The sequence below is a fragment of the Diaporthe batatas genome (assembly GCF_019321695.1).
Source record: "Diaporthe batatas strain CRI 302-4 chromosome Unknown Contig00008, whole genome shotgun sequence".
Lineage (NCBI taxonomy): Eukaryota > Fungi > Ascomycota > Sordariomycetes > Diaporthales > Diaporthaceae > Diaporthe > Diaporthe batatas.
In genome coordinates, this window is record NW_025408555.1 from 663,988 (window position 1) to 687,173 (window position 23,186).

General features: G+C 46.4%; 6 protein-coding genes across 6 annotated transcripts; 1 reads left to right on the plus strand and 5 right to left on the minus strand.

The window, feature by feature from the left end:
* Positions 1–596: 596 nt before the first annotated feature.
* On the minus strand, positions 597–1,100 carry KVR01_007580 (uncharacterized protein; the record flags this gene model as incomplete). The annotated part of the gene is made up of 2 exons (XM_044788641.1): positions 597–654; positions 682–1,100. The coding sequence occupies 2 exons, from the start codon at positions 1,098–1,100 to the stop codon at positions 597–599; spliced, it is 477 nt and encodes a 158-aa protein (XP_044643833.1).
* A 2,619-nt stretch (positions 1,101–3,719) lies between these two features.
* KVR01_007265 (uncharacterized protein) lies at positions 3,720–4,340 on the minus strand (the record flags this gene model as incomplete). The annotated part of the gene is made up of 3 exons (XM_044786404.1): positions 3,720–3,946; positions 3,995–4,183; positions 4,253–4,340. 3 exons carry the CDS (start codon positions 4,338–4,340, stop codon positions 3,720–3,722), a joined length of 504 nt encoding a protein of 167 aa, XP_044643518.1.
* Positions 4,341–7,096: 2,756 nt separating this feature from the next.
* Positions 7,097–7,864, plus strand: KVR01_007416 (uncharacterized protein). The gene is made up of 2 exons (XM_044787100.1): positions 7,097–7,226; positions 7,300–7,864. The coding sequence occupies exons 1-2, from the start codon at positions 7,175–7,177 to the stop codon at positions 7,764–7,766; spliced, it is 519 nt and encodes a 172-aa protein (XP_044643669.1). The 5' UTR covers positions 7,097–7,174; the 3' UTR covers positions 7,767–7,864.
* A 986-nt stretch (positions 7,865–8,850) lies between these two features.
* Positions 8,851–11,391, minus strand: KVR01_007177 (uncharacterized protein). The gene is made up of 4 exons (XM_044782503.1): positions 10,766–11,391; positions 9,649–10,687; positions 9,202–9,481; positions 8,851–9,096 (listed from the first exon to the last, which is right to left on the minus strand). The coding sequence occupies exons 1-4, from the start codon at positions 10,817–10,819 to the stop codon at positions 8,943–8,945; spliced, it is 1,527 nt and encodes a 508-aa protein (XP_044643430.1). The 5' UTR covers positions 10,820–11,391; the 3' UTR covers positions 8,851–8,942.
* A 459-nt stretch (positions 11,392–11,850) lies between these two features.
* On the minus strand, positions 11,851–13,926 carry KVR01_007392 (uncharacterized protein; the record flags this gene model as incomplete). Its single annotated transcript, XM_044793200.1, has 3 exons — positions 11,851–12,395; positions 12,476–13,691; positions 13,756–13,926. 3 exons carry the CDS (start codon positions 13,924–13,926, stop codon positions 11,851–11,853), a joined length of 1,932 nt encoding a protein of 643 aa, XP_044643645.1.
* Positions 13,927–21,168: 7,242 nt separating this feature from the next.
* On the minus strand, positions 21,169–22,843 carry KVR01_007167 (uncharacterized protein; the record flags this gene model as incomplete). Its single annotated transcript, XM_044782648.1, has 6 exons — positions 21,169–21,425; positions 21,490–21,905; positions 21,958–22,117; positions 22,178–22,287; positions 22,347–22,499; positions 22,562–22,843. 6 exons carry the CDS (start codon positions 22,841–22,843, stop codon positions 21,230–21,232), a joined length of 1,317 nt encoding a protein of 438 aa, XP_044643420.1. The 3' UTR covers positions 21,169–21,229.
* Between the last annotated feature and the right edge of the window lie 343 nt (positions 22,844–23,186).

A 23,186-nucleotide genomic window follows, 5' to 3' on the forward strand; every position in this document is an offset into this window, starting at 1 on the left:
TGGGACTCATATTTGCCGAAGATTCGTTCGATCAGGGGCATATTTCTAATCTTTGAAATACTCCTGGCGGTGAGAAGCGGCTTTTTTGCACTGCAGAATTACACCGCCGCGATCGTCGCCAGACTCGGTCTTAGCAGATTCCTTCTTCGCGGCCTGTTTCGGGGTAGGCTTGGCCTTCTTGGTAGGCGTCTCGTCGATGTCATCTTCGTCGCCAGTCTTTGGGGTGGACTGCTTGCGCTTTCCAGACGGAAACGGCTTCCTCCCGCCCATCGACGTGGCACTCCAATTTCCTCAATAGAGTGAGCACACCATATGGAGAAGCCTTAAACAGTCTGGCTGCTGTTTGCGAGAAAGGTACCCTCCCTCATGCTGTCAAATCTTCAGCACAGGGGCTACCGCGGTCGTTGAGCCGGAACCAGAGCCAGAGCACTTGAGCCTCCGGTGCGAGAGGGCAGACGGCATGAAGGACGCTGTGAGATAATGAGTCAGCTATCTGATTTTATGATGTTCGGAAGCCTCGAAATCCTCATGTGATTGAACGGAAGAGATCCATAAATGGCCGTATGCAAAGAGTATTAATATCAGGAGGTTGTCAACTACTCACCGAAGGTGCGCACTTGACGCCCGCTACCCCGACCAGCACTTCCGAACCGACTACGGCCGCAGCGTGTCCTCACACACATAGCCATCTGGCTCTGATATGCCATGAACGGGGGCATGTTAAATTTCGTGACCGCGTAGTCACGTTCGGAATGGGCTTGCACCAGGGCCAGCGTCATCTGCGGCATTGCCCAGTTGATCCGCCACTCGATAGACCTGGAAGCCCTAGACTGGTCGCATGCGAACATCCAGCTCACCCTCTCCTTGTGCTGGGCGAGGAACCCAGCGTTCGGGCTTACGACCACCTCTCGCCGGCACTGGTTCGACCAGCCCGCCATGTCTCGGATGTAGTCGGTCATCATTTTCACCCAGGCCTCGATCTGCCTCATCATGAGGCGGTCGCACCGGGCGACGCTGTCCAGGAGGTCCGACAGCGTCCAGGAGGCTGATCCGATGTTCAAGTTGTTGTGGGACCCTCTGGTCCCGAAGGAGAACAACATATAGTCTCTCGAAGTTGACTTAGTCCATGTCGTTGAGATAGTCAGCCTCGGCCGTCTGTCAGCTGGCGTATCCTCGGTGGAGTGAGCCACGTCCCGGCTCATTCAAAAGGCCGAGTCTTGCTTGGCATGGGTTTCCTTCGACCCCCACACCACGGTGTTTGTTTGTTCCTGAATTCGCCGCCGTTGCGGTTATTTGAAATGCTCACTTTTCAAGTAAGCAACACCAAGTTGCTTGTGCTGCAAGGCTGAGCGAACGGCCCGCTCGACTACGAGAGAGTCTGTTAGTATGTTTGGCCAGTGCAGAGATCATTCTGTGTTGCAACTCACAAAGTGGCTTCAAAATTACTCAAGTATGCACCGCCAAGTACTCAGCTGCCAGGGATTGTGTCGCGCGCGGCGGGCTTGGGTGCTCACAATCGGCGCTCAGCTCCACGAGGCCGTCGTTCTTGTTTCCAGCGGCGGCCGCGACGAGCCACACATCGCACAGCGTGAATGTGCCTCTCCGGACACTCGTGCTGCTCGCTCGACATACCGGCACAACTCAACCAGTATCGATCTTTGGTAGCGCTCCCGGTGGATTCCTTGTACCGGAATTCGGTGGTTGCGCCTGCGAGATCCAAGGCTCCCTCTAACAGCGACATGGCGGGTGCCGGTGTACATGGTGTCGTCGACGATGACGACCTCTCCGTCCTGTGGTGCATTGCTGGGCACAGGATCTGAGACGCACCGTCCCATTACCAACGGCCCCTCACCTCACAGATTCCGAGTTTGTACCACGGCCAGGTTCAATGTTGCCGTCAATATCGAGCCCCATTGTAGTGTTTCTGATGGCAAACCCTCCCCGTCTGCTTTGGGGCTCCCCTGAGCCAGGAGTATCTGCAGGAGATTAATGCCGGTGAAAGTGGTGTCTCAACCAACCCCCAGTCCCCACCACCGTTGCTGCGATGTAGCCCCCCCCCCGGGTCTTGGGCCTCGGCAACCCATCAATGATCTGGACCAGGAAGCATTTCCTTCCTATCGGGACATCCAGTCACCGAAATCGCTGCTGGAACTGCCGCTGAGAAATCCGGAGCAGCTCGTGGGGTGGTGGTCTCAGCGCCATGACGCCGTCAGGACCTTCCATATTCTCGAGGGAATTGAAGGCGATCCTCTGGCCGCCTTTTCTTGCGGCAAATTTCCAAAGGGATGCCGGCTCGGTCCCCATGGGTCGAGTTCGCTCCCCGCCAGCTTCATGGTCCGCTGGAGCTCGGTGAATGCACCAGAGTATAGGGGACCCGGTTTGGTGCTGGCTTAGAAGAGACCGGGCCGGACGCGAAGTGAGAGAACACGAGTGTCCCCCTTTCCTTCCGCTACCAATCTTGGAATGAGTACTTAAGTACGCTTGGTGGCCCCTGTGGGCTTCTTGCTGGGGCCATCGCCGCCAGTGGGCTGGGGCTTCTTGGTTTGGCTCAGCTCCGCAACGTCGGAAAAGGTACTCCCAGCGGGAGTGGATTCTTCCAAAATCCATTTCCTCGTGCACGGCACGGGATTGGCCTTCTGCTCGACAAGTTTGTGGTTCTCGTCGTCGAGGGAATCGTGCTGTTCCACGGACTGGAGGCCACAAGAAGCGGTCAAGTCTGTTTGCTGAAGGAATTCGCGCTGCCTTGGAGCCCCGATTAGACGATTCCGATGGTACGGTCAACTTTGTATAGACTCTTCGTCTGCGTTGGCAAATTGTCCCTCGGAATCAAAGGTGAGGCCGCCGCCGAATTTGGTCACGCCCTCGGGAAGGTACGCTCCTCGGACTGCCCGGAAGACATCCTTGATCTGCTCCAGCATACGCATCAGATGCGATTACTCGAGCAGGTCCCCAATGGCGTCTTGATGGCGACGACGTCCGGATCTAGGTGAACAGGAGACAAGGTATTGGGGTCTGACCCCACAGACTGTTCCGAGGTGTCGCGGTGACCCATATTTCTTGCACCCACGATGCATCAACAAGTCAAAGATTGTGTCGTCGAGCCAGGAGTTCGTGTGTGGACCGGTGTTCCGCTTCTTGTTCATGATGCTGGACCTGGCCGGGAAAGATGGCGCTGCCACTGCCACTCCCTCTGGAGAGGCGCCAACGCCCGGGCGGCTCAAGGGGACCATTCCGGCTCCACGTTCCATCACCATGTCGTGCCAATCTCCCGTGGCGCAGGAAATCTGAAGCCATTCCGTCGATGTCGAGCTTATCCGCCCCCAGTATTGGTGCGCTCTCTAGAGCACCACTTCGGCTCTTCCCCTCTGGGTGTGATAGAGGAAGTTGGGCCATCTCGTTGTTGAGGGTTAGGTGATCTATTTATGATGTATGTCAGATGTGCTGAGTCTCCTCGACATGACACGAGAAAGGAAGAGTATTACTTACTACACCCAAGTGTATTGTCCGGCTTCTTTCATGAAAGACGCGGCCCTATGAATTCAGGCGGTGTCCTCGTCGCCTTGTTGTGGATTGCCCTGAGGTCAAGCTCTAGCTCAAGGTTCCTCTGGCCCCTGTGAGGAGATCGCTTGGTGGTGGTCTTCAAGTCGTCCTCGGTGTTGTTGTACGCGCCGAGGTGCCCAGAGAAGAGGATCATGTAGGCCCTCTCGAAGCTCACCATGTCAAAAGGAGGTGTTTGGGAAAATCTCCGAAGCCCGCATGATCCTTCCGTTCTTGTCAAAGTAGTCAAGATCCTCGTCCGCCTCGAAATTCACGCCGGAGGTGTCCTCCTCATTGTAATTCACAGTCTTGCGGACACGATTGCGCTTGACTTCAGGCGCCGCAAGAGCGTCGACCGCCTGACGCTTGCCTCCCTTCTTTCCAGTGCCCTTGTTGTCGCCGTTACGAGCTTCGTCATCGGCGGTCGTTTCCGGGGTTCAGTGTTTATGAGACTCACTAGTCCAAGAAGTCCTGTGGCCAGAGACCATGGTGGAGAGGTGGAGGGTACGCCACATGCTTGTTGGTATGGTCCCATCTAGGATTCCATGCGGGACCACACCGTGTGGTCCATTCAGCCTCTCATCTTCTCCTCCTGAGTCGGGAGTAAAGCCCCTGAAAAGGACTTGGGGCGTGAATGTCTTGGCGTCTGTAGAGTATGTTGTGGTTAGTATAGGTCTCCGAGTAACGCAATCATGTAGGATGTCACTATACTCACACTTGAGGAATTTCCTCACATGTGCCACCCTTCCTCGTTGTGGATCAGTGAATACCACGGCAGCCCCGTCCCTCTGGACGGAAGACATGGTGGGTCTGTTGTGTTCAAGTTGGCGACCTGCAAGGACATGGATGAGACGGAGTCATTGTCGCTTCCGATAGCGACAGCAGCATTCTGCTCGTTGGTAGGAACGTTGGAAGACAGGTTGTAGTTCCTGAACTTCAAGTACCCGGTGGTACGGCCACCATCGTTGAGCTCGGCCTGGGTTTGCAGCTCACATCAGCAACTCATACCACTATGCAGGAGATGAACGGACACATACAGCTTCCATGGTGGTTGGGACCTGAGCAGTGAAGGATGGTGGGAGGGCGCGGCTTTGTCGGTCTACAGTTGATGCTTCAATGTTTTGAGGCTATCCGAGGTAGATAGCCCTCGAGGACGAAGTTGATCTCAGAGGAGCCTTCCCGCCCCAAGTGGTTCTGGAACCAATGTTCGTCTAGTACGATTGAATTCATTACGTTAGCGATGCCGATCAGTGCAACATAGAATGTTCTGTTGCAGTACTCACAGATTGAGATGGCTGAGTAGCTGCGAGGAACATAGTCGGCAATCAATGTTCCCCTCCAGTCCTCAGTGCATGCTGCTCGCTCCTTTTTCTCTTGGCCATGCCTGAAGCCTCGCTGCAAGCTTCGGAAGCCTCTGCCATTGCCTCGATCTCGAAACGAATGTGGCAACGCGTGTCTTGCAAGGGCCCCAGGGGCGTTCTCCACTGTCGAAGCGGATCCTCTGATCCGAAGGAGCACGTGATTCGCTGCCATAAATCTATATACTGATTAGTATCGTGAAGTGATCAAAGATAGATCAGAAAGCATGAGGCATGGTGATGTAAATACAAGGCAAGCACTTACTCGTATTCAACTCCAAAGGTGAGGGTAGTCCCTTGGCGGGGCGGGCTTTGGGGATGGTGGTGGATCCTCTGATCCGGATGACTAGTCGACTTTGAGATGCCTTCCGCGGTGAGGCGAGGCAATCTTCAGACCGCTTGCGCTTCGCGCGACGGTGATTCAGATCCGTCACGGGCGACGGTGTCTTCAATGGAGCCACCCTCTTCGTCTGTCGAGAGGACTTCCCAGAGCCCGGTGGCTGAATGATTCAGGGCCAGGCAAGCCACCACGTGTGGAGGAGGAGGAGAGGACGCCCATATGGGGAGGAGGAGGAGAGGACGCCCACATGGGGAGGAGGAGGAGAGGACGCCCACATGAGGAGGAGGAGGAGAGGATGGCCCCATGAGGAGTGGAGGGGAGGAGAGAAACCGTTTGCCTGAAGTAAGGTCTTCTTGAGAAAGGCATACTCAAGGTCAGGATTATTGAGCTTCCTCTGAAGCAAGCTGAGGGAAGAGTCAAGAAAGGATTATCAGAGACATCTGAAGATTTGAAAATATTTCAAGGGAGAGATCGTCGAAATCGGGGTGAGGGGGGGAGGAATTAAATATTCAGAAGCCCTTGGTCCGTGCGTCGAGGAGGACGACGACGACAGGCGGCAAAGCATGTTTTCGTCCCAGGTCTATGCTGTGAATATGGAAAGCGCCAATGGTAAGCGACTCTGAGTAGAAGTCTTCAAAGAATGCTTAGCTGAGGGTCCAACCAGGGCACGTTGTGGTGTATATCAGACGGTGATCGGACGGTGGCGATATTATATGCCAATGGAGCCCTGAGGTCAAGGCTGCCTCAGGGGAGACTTGGACAAGGGACGGAAACCAGACGAAGTTCAAGTCCAGATCTTTCACAAGAGTCTTTAATTTCCAGAAGTTTGTGTGGCTACAATACAGGAACTCAAGCAAACGGAGATCCAGACGAAGATCCGACCAATATCCGATCAAATTCAGGCTCAAAACACAATGCAAAGGCGTGGTCAGAATGTTCGAGCATCTAGGGCAAGCTTGCCTAGGCTTTCTAGGTACCTCAGACACGAGATTGGGAGGTTCTTTGGGAGTCCCACAGGAAGCCAGGGTAGAATGTGATGATGGAGTAAGATGGTGATAGTTGATAATTTGGGGATAGATTTGGCCACACTCGGCACAAAGAAGGTGCACTGCTAGTACATGGAGAGTTCTATTTACTGCCTGAAAACGTCTTAACCAGGGGAGAACCCCCTTGGTAGACATGGATGCTCTCGGTGTATCCCATGCAAGCAGCATGATTTCAGTTCTGGACGTGTTCATTCTGGAGTCCTTCTAACAGGCCGACCAAAGGTGCGGGGCAGATTTGCTTGACAAGCTCAAGTGCTCTTGGATGTTTGAAGTGAGCACAAAGATGAGAGAGTTCGTTGATGACTGTCTGTCTACCTGGGTACACTTCAAGGGGCCCCAAACAACCAGGTAGAGAGCAATTAGTACTTTTGAGATGCCGAGCCACTCTCCACTAATTGGCAATCATAAGCTGACAGGGTCTGTGGTCTGTGGCGTAGTGTTGATGCTTCCTGTTGGGCACGCAGCTGAGGGCGGCCGCCCAGCTGAGTCGGCCAACCTCCAAATGCTAAGCAATCCACCCTACAATGGTCAAGACCGATAGCAGCTGATAGCAGCGGGCGCAGTGCATGGGCTCTTGTTGGTTACCAGGGGGGCTACCCTGGGGCTTCAAGGGGCAGTGCAGCTCATTTCACGGCCGCCCGTTGGTGATTTGGTTGGCACGGAAAGGCACATGTTGGTGATTGTTGACGTGGGCCGACGTGCCTCAGCACTGGCCTCCTAGCGCTGACAAGCTGGGATCATCAGTTGATGCGCAGGACATTAAATAGCAGGTCAAGCCGTATCCAAAGAAATCTCACACTCCAGTCTGTCTTTTTCTCACATCAATATTGAAAATTTGCTTTACTGGCTTGTCTCTTTCGATCAGCAGCCCGAGAGCCGCTTGCAGTCTCAAGATGCTTTCCAAATCTCTAATTTCCCTGTCCAGCCTCCTGGCTTTGGCATCAGGCAAGTCCAACATACCCACCGCAACAAAGAACCATACCAAGAGTATGCCAAGCTAACCAGGACTCGTCCTCAGCCATTACCATCACCGAACCCAAGCAGGGCGCCAGACTCGACTTCAGCGGCAGCAACACCATCTCGTGGACCTCTGTGGACACCGACCCCGTCTCCTTCGAGATCGTCCTCGTGTCCCCCAACAACTCCACCATTTCCGAGTCAGTCGTGGCCAACTCCGTCAACACCACGGAGAACAAGTACAGCTTCTCCAACTTTGTCACTCCAGTGGGCGACAACTACCAGATCAACTTCATCGGCAATACGGGCACCAACAGAGGCATCATCAGCCAGTCCCAGACTTTCGCCGTGACCAGGTCCGGTGTCGCTTCGTCTTCTACATCCTCGGCTGGCTCGACTGCTACTGCTACGAGCACAGGGTCATCGGCCAGTGCTACTGCCTCTTCTGACACGAGCGGTGCAAGCCCCCTCGGTGTGAGCTTTGGGATTGCTGGGCCTGTTGTTGCAGCCCTTGCCATGCTGCTCTAGACACATTCACTATTTTTGGGCCCTTGGCCATGAACCTTAGAGATAGACTTTTCAATGTACTAGAGATAGCTGCGATTTAACACATAGATTGTTTGTTTGCAAGACGACATGTGTACTTTTGTAGGTTGATGATACTCCCCGGTGTGGTGTCTGATTTTGCCACCTTGCATGTCATGACCATGACCTCAACCTCAAGGGTGCCTGTCAGGTTTCCCTGCAACAGTGGTGGTGACGAATGGGCCATGATTGTACAGCGCACAAAAGGTCGCAGTTGCTTCAATTCTCATCAAGAAATTGTGGTTTAGCAATGCATTCAATGATCTGTAAAGCCATGTTCTCCTCTACTTGTGGACTCCCACATTCTCAGCAAGAAGTGTGTGAAAGATTGATATGAGTTGCAAACAAGGTTCTGGTCCACAGACTTACATCAGGCATCAACTGGGCAAACACCACATCAACACGTCATCATGAACAAACCATTGCTTCAAGTTCTCCAAATTGAAATACGGCAACTTGATGTAACCAGGCCGATCAATTCAAACAGTCTTATCAGGAAGGCCTAGAGCACTCTGCTTTATTTCCAACTTCCTCTGCTGGTATGAGGATAGACTTGGCAGACGGGACACACGGGTGAGCAAAGCCATCAATCAGCAAGGCCGTGCACAACAAATCTAACAAAGGTCAGCCTAGAGAAAAGACCTACCTTTAGAAATGAGCGGCAACACGGAGCCAGTCATCCAGACCGTCGGGTCTGTGGATGGGCACGACAAGGCAATCGAATCCGTTGAGAGACACGACCAGGCCGGGCTCAGCAACAGGATTAGGGGATCGGTAGATAAAGTCCCACTTGCAGTGCTGCACAATAAACTAGACAATGTAAAGAGCAAGGAGAAACCCAACGATGAGGATGCTGCCGTGGCAGCAGGTCGGACGCATAAGGAAGCTTCCAGCCCTTTGACCTCAACTGGGCCTGATGTGGTCGGGGAGATCCGGACGGTGGGCAGTGCAGATCTTGGCGATGCCGCGCTTGGGAGCGAGGAAACAAAGCAACGTGGGTGATGGCCATTAAGGAGAAATTTTACGAATTTGAACTTCAATTTGGATTAAGAGATGGGCTATGTGATACACATAAGGGATGAGTACCTTGGTCATCGGCCCCAGAACTCGAGAGGAGTGTCATCTCACGGGCGTCAGGCGCACATTGAGCGCCTGCTTTGTCCACAGGAAGTAGACCCTCTGATCGAGCCAATCAACCTCGGGGTCCGCCAGCTCCATGTCAAAATTAAACAGCAGACGAGCCAGTATCGTCCGCATCTCAGCGTAGGCCAGACTACTCAGCAATAAGCATCCATCTCCTCACAAATCAGAGCCGAGCTAGGGGAGAACAGGAGAACCAGGGGGATTGTGTTTTGGGGGGAGGGGGACTTGGACTCACTTCTTCCCAATGCAGTCCCTGGGCCCCGTACTGAAGGGCTGCGCCGCATCGAGCTTGTCGTCCGGGAACTGCTCCGGGTCGAGGAAGCGCTCTGGCTTGAAGGCGAACGGGTCGCTAAAGTTGCGCGTGCTGTGGTTCATCGGCCACTGCGCGATGCCCACGACGGTGTCCTCGGGCACAAAGTGGCCTGCGATGTGGGCGCCGCCCTTGGGCACGACGCGGGGCAGCGGACCTGCCACTGGAGGGTAGCGGCGGAGGCCTTCGCGGAGGCAGGCGAGCACTGTTGGGGAAGGGAACGTGTCAGTTGTGCGGTGATGAAACGAGCCACAACTACCTAGGTACCACGTGTACTTTCGGCGAGTGGTGGGCGATGGAGACAAGGCAGCAGGTGGCTGATGACAAGTCAAGTGCTGCTTGGAACAAGGAGATTTGATGAGAACAACATACTGTAGGGCAGGTTCTGGACCGAAGAGAAAGTAATGTCATGCTCCGACTCAAACGAGGAGCGAACCTCATCCGTGACCTTGCGCAGACACGCCGGGCTCCTCAGGAGCAGGTAGGTAACCCCACAGAGCAGCGTGGCCGTCGTCTCGGACCCGGCGACGACCAGCAGGCCGGCGTTGGACCGCAGCTGCTCAAAGGGCATGTTCCAGTCCTCCTGCTTGCGCAGCAGGCTGCCGATGAGGTCGGGCCGCTCAAAGTTGAGGGCCATCCTGCGCCTGAGCCGCTCTGCCGTCTTCTGGGCGCTCTCCCTGCGGAACCTCGACCTGGGCCCGGCGATCCACGTGATGAGCCAGCCCAGGCCCGCCAGCTTGAAGGCCGTCCCGATCGGCTGCCTCGCCAGCCCGCTCTCGATGTTGCGGACCAGCTCGCTCTCGCTGCCGGCCTCGAGGCTTCCGAAGGGCTCGCCGAAGGCCATGTCGCCGATTATGTCAAAGGTGGTGTAGTTGTACCAGCGGCGCAGGTCGAACGACGTCCCTGTCCCTTTCTTCTCCTCCGCCCCTTTCTCTGGCTTGCTGCGCCGCGGATTGCATCGTTCTCGCAGCCTCTGCATCAGCAGGTCAACATAGCCCTTCACGATGGACTCCTGGTCTCGCAGGATCTTGTCGCTGAAGCCGTAGTTGAACTGCCGCCGGATGAGCGTGTGGTTGTCGCGACTCTCCCCGAGAATAGAGACCGGGACGCCCGGTGTCCGATAGAAGATTTCCCATTTGCTGAACTCCTCGCCCTTGATCAGGGCCCCGTTCTGGTGCGAGTAGATGTCCTTCCAGGCGTCTGGGCCGGTGAACAGGAGCTCGCCGGGCCTGATGCGGACGACTGGGCCGTACTTCTCCACCATGGGCAGGAGTTCGATGGTCCATTTTCCCCCTAGCATTGAGATGAGATTTGGGATGCCTGAGGCGCGTCTTGTGAGGGGCCCAGGAAAGCGGCGCAGCGGGTGGAACAAGACGTTGTAGATGCATCGCAGAACATTGAAGACCAGCAGCTACAAAATGCCGTGGAGCAGTGTCAGTATGAGGTTTAGAACAACAAGGGACTCAGGGCCGAGGGGATCAGCACATACAGCCGCCAATGCCCAGATGGCTGAGCCTGATGCGTGAGTGAGTATCCTGTCCATGTTGAATAAGACACTGCGATGCAGTCGGTTGCTGGTTGAGCCTGGCAAGTGGAGCGAGTCTGCAACCTTGAATGCCCTGCCCCGCAGCACGTCCTCGTCGGTGCCCAGTTGTCTTCAACTGCCCCGTGTTGTGATGCCAATTTATATAATAATAAACAAGAAATCAGAACCACGTACGGCCTGCAAGCTGTGCCCTCGCCGTTCACAGGGTTGCCATCAGAGACCGGGATGTCAGGCTCGCAGCAAGGGGGTCCTCGACGTAGGCGGTCGGAGGGATGGAGCTTCCGAATTCCAGTCGATGATCCAGTCGGAAATGAGGAAATGACACCTGGGTCTGGGGCGTTGAAACGCTGGCTTCGGGGGTGTGCGTGCGTGCGTCGTCAACCGTCTGCCGTCCGCAGCAGCCCCTCGGTGCCGGGTCGGCAGCTGGTCGGCAAAGGTCTGGGAGGAAGAGCTTTACTCCGTGCTGAAGTGCTTCGCAGTGCTTTTTTGCACAGCCCTGCATCAAGTGGTGGCCCCACGGGATTCGGTGTTTCGACTCAAAGTCCGCCCACACGACTTCTGGAGCAAACTCACTTCCAACCTTTCACCTTCGTCTACCTGCAGCCTCATTCGAGAGGGGTTGCTTCGTGTCTCGGGTAAACGGACTGATCACATGCAAGATCGAAAGAGGGGGCTCGGCGTGCTTAAATATTTGTCCGTCAAGAATTGGGCAACATGCTGAATTGACGATGGCACAGTTCAGCCTTTTGCTACATCTGCGAGGTCATACAATTTTCTTATCAAATTCCCACAGGTCTGGCTCATGGTGCGTAGTAGTCTCATGCGTTGGGCAAGGTATCTCTGTGGTGCCTGAGTTCGAGTAAAGGCATTCAATGGGACCCTGTTCTGGTCGTCACCTCTGCCATGGACCATGGTAAACACTATGCTGAATTCAGCTATAATTACTGACTGCCTTAAAACATGATTCCTGCCCAGTGGCTGCGCACAAGGACGCTCGAGACTCACTATAATTACACTGTGGACAATAATCAACCACAAATCCCAATGGCCCGCAGGACCCAATACAAAGTATTGATCAAGATGCTGACCGGCCCAAAGATGATCAGCGGGATGACAGTAAAGGAGACAAAGAACACCGTCCCCCCGGTCCTCCTGACCAGCCTGCCCAGCTCCCCGTCCCTCCTCATCAACGCCGCCGCCTCCCGCGCCGTCTCGCCACTGGCCCACGGTCCCACGAGGCGGAACTTGGTCGGGAAGTTGGGGCCCATGGCCCACGTGAAGAAGACCTCGCGGCCCAGGCGCCCCAGCACGTGTGTCCAGGTCGGCGCGGACCCCATGTCGAGCGCCAGCTGGTACATGTAGCTCTCGTGGTCGACGGCGCGCTTCGTCGCCGCGAAGTCGTGGTCCTTGTCGCGGCTCTTGAGCTTGTAGTCCATCTCGTACCGTGCGACGGCGTTGGGGGAGCGGGCGGGCGGCTTGAACCCAGGTGAGAAGTAAGGCCGGAACTTGGGGCTTCTGACGAGGTGGTATATCCAGGTCTGGGCCTGGAGCTCCGCGATGGGCGGGATCGCGCCTATTGTGAGAGTATGGGGTCAGTAACCGGTAATACAGAGGGCTCTCTTGTTTCTCAAGTATGAGGAATAGGGTTCTGACCAAAGCTTGGGCGGATGAATCCGATATATGCGATGCCGTCCTCGACATTCCGGAAAATGCCCCTGGCCACGCAGTCATCCAGCGACGGGTAGACACCCCCCTTGGAAAGAAACGGAAACGACTGCTTATACCCAGTCGCGAAAACAACGACATCGGGCCGGATCCCCTTCTCCCTCCTCATAACCGCCGACTCGGGCCGTTCATTCTCCTCAAAATGAACCACCCCCTCCTGGTCAACACACCTCGGCCACGGCGCAAGGTCAATCTTCCTCCCGCCCGTCGGCACCAGCTCCACGTTGATGAGCCAGGACCTCCACCGGTTCAGCCACGACGTGCTCCGGTACTGCTCCGAGATGTACGGCAGCGCCCGGCCGCTCTTGCAGACCAGCAGGCAGTCGGTATGCATCCTCCGCCTGCTGACGCCGCCGACCCACTGGTCGAACCCGGCCCGCGTCCCGGAGATGGCCCACGCCATGTTGACCACGAAGGCGTCGTACGCGGCCCACAGCCAGGGCCCGCGCTGGATGATGCCGGGCACGTACGCCGTGTCGAACAGGGACGCTGCCGTGCAGTCGGCGGGCTTGTTCGGGCGGGCCGGGTCGGGCCCGCCGCTGCGGCCGCCGGCGCGGAACGGGACCGGCACGATCTTGGGGAAGTAGGTGAAGCCGTCGCGGTGGGCGAGGATCACCCGGCGCGTTGGGGATGTGACTGCGAGGTGGGCTATGTCCATTGCTGTCTCGCCGACGCCGAGGATCAGGATGGTGCTGTCTTTGCCGAATTGGTCGCGGGATTTGAAGTCGGCCGAGTGGAGGATCTTGATACCGGGGTGGGCTGCGACGTCGGGCATTTGGTCCGGGTTGCTGCACTGGCCTCCATCTTCATTGGTGGTGGGCAGCGGTGCGTTGAGTCCCGGAACGGCTGGCTTGAACGGGGTCTGGTTGAGTCCACTGCAGATCGCGATCGCGTGGTATCGGCGCTCTGTGTGGGCCTTGTCTTGCGTCTGCGTTCCACAGGTAATGAGGATGTGCTGAGATGGGTGTTCCGGGTCCGGTGAAACAGAGGTGACCTCAGTCGAAAGGTGGATGTGGGCCCAGAGGTCGAACCTCGTTGCGTATGCTTTGAGATACTCAACGTATCTCCTGGGCGTCAGGAAGTCGTTGACGCTTCCGGGAACCCGGAAATCGGAGAAGGCTGTGAAATACTTCGAGGAAACAAGCTGCAGATCTACGTAAGCTGCCGGTATCAAGAGCGGGAAAGAGAAGGATAGTGAGCGAGCTTACCTCGGCATCTTCATACACTCCGTAGGTGAAGACACCGCCGACGTCTTCCTCCTTCTCGAATAGGTCTGCCTCGATTTCTACGCCCGGAAAGAACTTGCGTGCCTCTAAGAGGTATTTCAAAGTCACGAGACCTGCTGGCCCGCCTCCGATGACAGCGACCCTCAGGACCATCTCGGACGCGATGAGCTGGTGACACCTCGAAAGCACTCAAGCTGGCGATCAATACAAATGCTGACAGTTTCTGTTCGGAACGGCTGCAAACGAGCGTCCTGTATACAGGCTCGTCCTCTGAGGTGCGTATGATCACGGCCAGTGTCTCAGACACTGGGCGTTTCGTCGGCTTCTTGAAAAATCGTAGCGAAAGCTGGAGCACCTAAGGTCTAGCTGCGTATGTACAGTTTTCGACCTTGAACCGATTCCTGTGGGGTTTTAGTAATGAAATGGTTTGAGATTCCAGGTTGCCCAGGCGTGGGTGTTGGGAGGCGATTGACAAACGATATTGGAAGCTTACCCAGTAAGGCAGGATTGTGGGTGAACTGCAGTCACCCATGTCAACAGAAGGAATGGGTGGATGTAAATGTTCGCTCACAAGGACCTTGTTTGTCTAAAGAACCACGTTTGTTTGCTTCCCTTGGCACAGGATTCACCTGTGTGTTGGCTCTATTCAACGGTCTTCCCTTCCACGCCTCGAAAAGGTGATGTGGTCAGTGGATGCAACTAGAAAATATGCAATTTAAACCACACTTTCAGTTCGCATTTGCTTTTCATTGAAATTGGGGCATAAATACCTAACTCATCATACCTTGGACCTGTTGGCCTTCTGTTCTAAGTTGTCAACTGAATACCTAGGTAGGGCGGCCCCACAGGCTCACTGTCCAGATGTCACAAGCCTACCTAGAGACGACAGCTCATCCTAGTCAATGATACTCCGATTCAGCGCCCGCAAATTTTCTATTTTTTTTCCATCGTGAAAAGGCTGAGAGGGATGGAGACTTTTCATTCTTGACAATGTATGTATGTGATCCAGGCCGTAAATAGACTGACCTTGGCTGCATTCGGATGTCTGTTGCCTTTCCTGGAGTCCAGCCATTGCCACCAACATCAACATTTGTCAGCGAAGGACATTCCACAACTGATTTTACTGGCTAGCTGCACATGTAGCAAGCTAAAAATATCATGGGATCAGCTGTCTTGCATGGGGTCCATAGTCTTTTTTGGCAGCCGCCACATGACTGACACCAGGGCATGTGCAGATCGCATGCAAGGTTTGAGCAAGACATGCGGTACAATGCCAGAGTCCAAACTAATTAGAGGTTAATTCACATTGCCATAATTTACTCACTTTCTAATATCTCTCATAATCCCTACATGTTGCCATTTAGTAACAGCATGTCAGCTGACATAGAAGTATGCAACTAGGCGCCTCAGCTCAAGTCTGTCCGACCTAGGTACCTTTTCTTTCTGGTAACTGCTACAGTCAAGGGCGAAATGGGTGTCGCTGAAATCTTTAGTTAACTTTTTTAGTGGTGGTGGTGTGGGTACATGGCTTCCATGGCTTGGCAGGTCCCCTAGTGTAGCATATAGGTATTAAATAAAGAGGACCTAATAGTCTAGACTACCTATAACTAACCTACCTTTTACTACAATCTTCCATTAGGTAATAATCCTTAACTTCCTATCCTAATCTTCTTATACTATATATACTTACTTTAAAATTTATATCTTATAAAAGTTATAATTATAATATTATAACTTAATTTTAAATTATATTTTTTTTATTTAATTATTATAATAAGTATAATTATATACAATTATATTTATATATTAATAAAAATATAATATAAAAATAAATACTTAATTATTAATTAATATTAATTAAAAATATATTAATTATAATATACTATTCTTTTAAAAATAGTTCTAAGTTTTATAATATCTTAAAATTAAAAAGTAATAAAACTTAGAAATTTATATTAAAAGAATAAAATATTTAATTTATTAAGAATATAATATTAAAATATAATTTAAATTTTTATAGATTTAATAGTTATAGTTTTATATTTTTAAACCTTTATTAGTTAAAAATTAAAGGTATAAATTAAAATTTTTAATAAATTTATCTCTTTAATAGATATATAAAAGGAATATTTTTAATTTAAGTTAGAACTTCCTCTTTTAAAGCTTTTAATTAGTTAAAATAGCTTTTTTAAATTCCTTATATACTTAATTAAGCCTCTCTTAATTAATATTAACCTTAACTTTAATCCTTAACTTTTAATTAGTTAGTTTAAATAAAGGGTAGTAATATATCGTTAAAGTAAATAAGTAGAGTAAATAAATAAGAGTAAAATATTACTACTCTTTTAACTAATTATAGCTTAATATTTATTAAATAAAGGTTACTAAGAGGCTTATAGCTAGCTATTAACTATATATTAATTATTACTATAAGAGGGTAGTAATAGTTCTATATAAGGGTAATAATAGTTCTATATAAAGGTAGTAATAATTCTATATAAGGGTAGTAATAGTTCTATATAAAGGTAGTAGTAATTCTATATTTTAATTAATTATAGTTAGATATTTACTAATTAATTACTTAAAAGAATAATATTTATAAACTTTAAAGAAGCTATTTATATAATATTAATTATATTTTAAGTTTATTTTTAATAATAATAATATTAATAATAATATTTTAATATTAAAATATATAATACTTTTATATATAATCCTTTTATAAATTACTTTTAAATTTTAAAAGTATATTTAAAAATTAAATAAAACTAACTTATTACTCTTTATATATAATTAAAACCTACTTTTAATTTTTAAAAGTTATATTAAAGAATATTTTTATTTATTTTTACTTTTAAATTTCTTTATTAATATAATCTTTTAAAATATAAATTAAAATATTTAAATTAATATATTCTTAAAGTTATTTTTATTATATAAAGTTATTTTATTAATTAAATAAAAATATTATTATAATTTTAATAAAGTAATAATATAATTTATTTATAATTAACCCTTTATATTAAAACTATATAAAGTATCTTTTTTATATAGAAGGTTCTTATTAAATTAAAGATTAAAATAGTAGTTATATAGAAATTAAAGTAAAAAAACTTAAAGTAGCTCTAATAATAAAAGCTAAATTAATTAAAGAGAGGAAGAAATTACCGTTAAAAAAAGTTCTAATAGTTTTAATAAAATTTAAACTTATATTCTTTTAAAAGAGAAAAAGTAGCTAAATATTTAACTATTATATTATAAAGTTAAACTTATTTAAAGTTTATTAATAAACTTTTTAACTATTAGCTCTATAATTTATATAATATATAAATAGATTATAAGATTATTTAAAACACTACTATTATTAGTCGGCTTTCCGTATATCTATATAAGAGGAATGGAGGTTATTTATAATGTAGTTATATTAGTTTTAGTTATGTGTGTCGCCTCTCTAGGAGGTATAGTGAAGCTATATCTAATAAAGCGACCTACTTATAGAGTTATAATAAATATAAAAATATAAAACATAAAATATAAATATAAATATAAATATAAAAACTAAAAAAATATAAAAATATAAAATATAAAATATAGTTATAACTTTACTTATTTAGTTTACTTATATATATAAATAGCCCTTACTCTATTTATAATTATTTAATATATATAAATAAATTTTTTTTCTACTTTATATATTAATATTTAATAAAAGTATAATAATTAATTTATTATAATTATTATTAAAAACTTATAAGTTATATATAAAATACTTATATAATATTAAATAAATAATATATTTAAAAGAAATATTAATATAAAGAAAGTAATTTTATATAAATAAAACTTTTATATTTTTTAATATATTAACTTAATATTAATTTATAATTAATTTTAAAATAACTTTAATATATTTTAAAATATTTAGAATTATATTTTAATATTTATATAAAATAAAAAATATATAATTAATATTTTAAAAGAATAAAATATAATATATCTTTTAAAATTAACTTAATTAAGTTTATTAAAGCTAATATTTACTTACCTAATAATTATATCTACTTACCTAAATCCTACTAACCGCTTACTTAATATTAATTTTTCTAAATAACTCCCTTATATTTATAAGTACCTTTTAAGTTAATATTAAAAGACCCTATAATATAATTTCCTTCTCTAATTTTTAATACTTTTAATATAAGCCCCTTCTAGCACCCCTTCTGGCACCCTTTTTAACACCCCTTCTAGCACCCCTTCTAGCACCCCTTCTAACACCCCTTCTAGCACACCTTCTAGCACGCCTTCTAGCACACCTTCTAGCACGCCTTCTAGCACGCCTTCTAGGCTATATATATTTAGGTACTAACTAAGCATTTAAATACTAACTAAATACTAAAAGGCTAGAAGTCTAAAGTACTAAAAGGTTAGAAGGGGTACTAAAAAGCTAGAAAGAGTGTAGTCTTTACCTTTATATTCTTAACTTTTAATCTTTTAGTATTTAGTTAGTATTTAAATACTTAGTTAATACTTAAATATATATAGCCTAAAAGGTAAAGGTAAAGGTAAAGGTAAAGGTAAAGGGGCGCTAAAAGGTGTACTAGAAGGTATATTAAAAGGTATACTAGAAGATATACTAGAAGATATATTAAAAGGGGTGCTAAAAGGGGCTTATACTAAAAGTATTAAAAATTTAAAGAATTCTAATTAGATATATAGTTTTATATAGACCCTATATATAAATTCTTATATTAAGTAAATAATTAAAAAAAACTAGATAAGTAGATATAATTATTAAATAAGTAGATATTAACTTAGTTTATTATATAAAACTTTTTATAATAACTTTATAATTTATTATATTTATAATACTATTTAATATTTAAATATACTTTTATATTAATATTTTAAGTTATAAGTATTTTAATTAATATTATTAAGTTTAATTTAAATTAATTATTAAAAATTAAAATTATTATAAATTATAAACTATTTAATTTTAATATTATTAAGTATTATATATAAGATTATTATATAATTTAAATATAAATATAAATTATTTAATATAAATAAAAATAAAGTTTTAATTTATTTAAATAAATATTTATTAATTAACTTTATAAATATAATCATTTAAAAGTAATTATTTAATTGAATTAAAATATAATTAAATAGAATAACTATATTTTATTATTATATATAATTCTAAGTTTATAATTTTAATAATTTATAAATAAAAATAAATAATTATTAATAATTAAGTTTATTATTATATAAAATAAATCTTTATTCTTTAAAAGTTTATTAATATTTAAAATAATTAATATATTTTATAGAATTTAAAGAATTATAAATATAATTTAATGTAAATTAAAATTTATAAGAATTTTAAACTTAAACTTAAGAGTTTTATATTAAATTTAATGTTTTTAAAATAAAAATATTAAAATATTTAAAAACTATTTTTATTAAGTTAAATTAAATTATAATAAAATAAATTAATTAAATATAAATTAAATAGAAACTTATAATTATAAATCTTTTAACTTTATAATAAAAGAATTATATAAAGTATAATAACTTTATTTATATTAATATATTATATTTATTTATTAATTTATTTAACTAATATCTTTTATTTTATTATTAAATTATTATTATTATATTATTTAATTATTAATTAAATTATATTTTAATAAAAGCTTTTATATAAATTTTTAAATAATTAAAAGTTATTAGTTTAATATTTTCTACTATAAAATATATTATATTATTATTATTAAAATAGAAATTATAAGGTAGAATTTATAATAAATTAAAAGTATTAATTATAATATTAATATATAATTTAAATTATTAATATATAAAAACTTTCTTTAATATATAAAGGATTATTTATAAATTTAAAGTTACTTAATAATTTAATATACTTATTATATACTCCTTAATATTTAGTAGTGGATTACTAGTAGCTGTGGTGATCTCTTTATTCCCTTAATCTTCAAGTTTCTAAGCTAAAGTTCTTTTTTTTTTCATCTTTTAGGTTTGAAATCCCTACTCTAAAAGACCTAGTAGAGCCCTGAGTGTTTCGGCCCTGGTATCCAACCGGAATAAAACGGATTATCGCTACTAGCTCGAGCAACTATATCGCTATTTGTAATGATGAAAAGATAGTTCTTAAATGAGCTTAGACTTGTATAAAATCCCACCGCATAGCTATACCACCCTCGTCTCCAGACCCTTCAATTTCGATAATATGGTGGGTCTTCATGTTGGCAGCCATGCGCATTTGAGTCCACCAAGAGATTGATAGAAGCAGATGTCCTCTATCTGGATGCCTTTTTACGTTGAAAGCCTCCCACGCCTTGTGTTTTATAGCCGAGGCTCTAAAGCCCCCTTGATTATCACATCTAAGGTAGACGCCCAAACTTATTTCACGAAAACCAAGCCATTCGTCCTTCCTCTCAATGCAGGCCTAATGCCAACCGCAGACCTCCAAATCTGCAATCCTCTTCAGCACCAAGCGGCCATGCTCTCGCGCCAGAACCCTATCTGACGCCCGATTTCTAATTATAAACGTCCGGCCGGGCCAAGGATTACTTTTTATGCCTTGCTCCACGGAGAAATGGCCTTCAAGCCCCGGGCCAGGTACAGTATCAGTCGTATGTGTCGGCGTATCGAGAGGGGTAGGGGCATTGCTTTGTTGGGACTCGGTCATATATGTCGGCATATCAAGAGAGGTATGGTCATTGCTTTATTAGGACTTGGTATCGCGCTCGATTATTGCCGTGGATATAACTCGTGTTGTCGAGCTGGGAAGAATTTAAAGCTTAAAATAAAATTGCGTACTAAATGGGTACCTATGCGTATGTCGTGTAAATGGGGCTGATGAGGAATGTGCGAAACGAATATCTTGTGAAAGTTTGAAGGTAAGGGGCTGCGAACAAAATGCGATGGCTTCTGGCTGGAACTGTTGGTCCACCCAATCCAGAGCTGTACTGTATATATGCAGCCTCCACATATTACGGCGCACTATGTCGGCCACAACCAGCCATGGAACTAGCCCGTGCTAAGAATACTTTAAAACTGACATCTGGACACTGATATCGGTCTCTACTATGTAGGCTGGACCAGACTTGGCCTAATTATGTTGTGGATGAGATTAGATTACTTACAGTTGTAAGGAGCAAAGCAAGTGTTTCTGTGACTCGCTCTCGTGAGCAGTCTTAGACATTGAGTTGGTTATGACTTGGTTGGATGTTGTCTCCTTTGTGGTCTCTGTTGCCTGTGATTGGAATAGCTCTGAAAACCCAGGACGCGCTTTTAAGTCGCTGCAATAATGCATGATCCCCTCCTCAAGCAGAGATTGCAGGATTCATATACAAATGTGGTCCTCGTATTGCTTTGTGGCTTTAACTGGGCAGGCTTGCTTGATCTGCTAAGAATTGCCCGGGATGCTCTACAGCGTCACCTCTTTGTCATGATTCCACCCGGGCATCTCACTCAGATCCTTCGCCTGCGCCGCACGCGTGGACTTCCTTGCATCCCCAGACCCGGGCCGCCACTGCCACGCTTCCGCAAGGTCCTGGGCTAGGTCTCCCTCGATTAGCTCCACAACGTGCTTGCCGATGTTGGGCAGCAACTTGAAAGAGTGTCTGGCAGGCTTGTTAGCATACATGTACGTTTCGGTAAGGCTGTTCGAGAGGCAAAGAGACATACCCGCTATCCCCAGTCGCCAAAATAAAGTTTCTCCATCTCGGGTGCTCGCAGATAAGCAACGATGAGTCTGCAGTGTCAGTACACCAACAAAGGGACCGATTGAAAAGCTCTTTTTGTGTGAAGCGCGGCAAGTACGTCGCTATAGCCTTGCGAATGGTGACCTCGGAAGCATCAGGGTAGGTGTCGGTGGGGTGCTTCGCGTGTGACCGCGGCACTGACACCGGCTTGGGCGCGTCGGCTCCGTAAGGCTGGTGTTGCTTGTACCGAGTGAAGCCGGGGAACTCGTCGCAGACTTTGATGATGCCGTACTCATTAGGCTCGAAGAAGAAGCCGATATCGCCGTGGTAGACGACGGGGACTCCTTTGTACTCGACTGCTTCTTGTGGCGTCAGTTGCATGTGGGCGTACACCCAGGCCTTCATCCATATGTCAGTGTCGAAGCCGGCAAATTTGGTTGCGGTCTCTTACCTTTGAGCAACACTGCTCCTCCAGATCCACTAATGTAGGACTCCAGGCTCCTGTTGCGAGGACGACCTTGTCTGCGTAGTATTTTGTGCCGTCCTCTGTCTCTACGCCAATACACACCGTTCCGTCCTTGTCAAACAGTGGGTGTTTGAATGAGCCAGCACTGTCCCAGGTCGCGAGTATTAGCTTGATAACTTCTCAGCTATTAGATTGTTGTACTCACCCTCCAAATCCAAACTTGACACCCTGACTTTGACAAAATTCACCAATAGCGTTGATTGCTTTTGCCGCGGCAAGCCAGCCTCCGTCCTCACTGTAGATTGCGTTCCAGCCCTGGCAGTACACAATCCTCAGCAAATTTGCTATACCTACCGACACGGCATGCATCTTACCTTGATATTTTCCCTTGGTAAGAGTGGAACTTTGGCCAGAATTTTGTCTTCGTTATCTAGCCATTCGTGCGTCTCCCCGACCCCTGCTTCAATGAGTTTTTCATACTCCCGCCGTAGGCCAGCGATTCCCTCTTCGGAAACCTCGCAGTCCAGCTACATTATCGTAAGTCACTATACCAAGGTGTCCACCGGATAACGTAATATTTCCAACATACCCTTCCTGTTTTGTGGAAGAATGGTTTGAATAACGCATCATTTCTCCACATGTCCCGCGCCTCCAGACTCAGTTGTACATCGATCTTATCTCGGACACGAATGCCCATAATCTTGTTGAGGTCGTTCCCGGCGGACTGGGCAGAGGGAAAATGAAATGTGTCAAGAACGGTGATATTCGAGGGAGTGTACCCGGACCGAAGGAGGTGTAGAGCCGTCGATGACCCAATCGTGCCCCCGCCGCCTACGACGATGACTTTTGTGGTTTGCCTGGAATTAGCCATGGTGTGCCTTGCCATGGGGAAGGCTTGCCAAGTGAGAATTTCTGGGCGGTTTTAAATTCCATTCGCAAGGATCGCAACGCTGAGCGCACTCACGTGTTTGGTGGATCAGCAATGTCGAAATCGGTGGCCCCCGCTCAACCTATCGCTTCGACCTTCCTCGTCTCCCGCCGCTCATGATGGGGTAGACCAAGCCGGCCCGGACCGGACTCGGAGATATCCCCGCCAAGCATGCAAAATACGGGGGCAGTCCGACCTCTTATCACCTCCAACGACGTTTGAAAAGTAACTGCACTTCGCCAGAACATTGCCGGATCACCAATTACTAGACATGTAAATGTGTATT

Excerpts from the sequence above, each read along its gene's own strand:
- KVR01_007416 (XM_044787100.1), top strand. The coding sequence starts at position 7,175 with ATGCTTTCCAAATCTCTAATTTCCCTGTCCAGCCTCCTGGCTTTGGCA. Across the intron at positions 7,227-7,299 it reads CCTCCTGGCTTTGGCATCAG|CCATTACCATCACCGAACCC; the intron begins GCAAGTCCAACA and ends ACTCGTCCTCAG.
- KVR01_007177 (XM_044782503.1), bottom strand. The coding sequence starts at position 10,819 with ATGGACAGGATACTCACTCACGCATCAGGCTCAGCCATCTGGGCATTG. Across the intron at positions 10,688-10,765 it reads CCATCTGGGCATTGGCGGCT|CTGCTGGTCTTCAATGTTCT; the intron begins GTATGTGCTGAT and ends GGCATTTTGTAG. Across the intron at positions 9,482-9,648 it reads GGTCCAGAACCTGCCCTACA|TGCTCGCCTGCCTCCGCGAA; the intron begins GTATGTTGTTCT and ends CTTCCCCAACAG.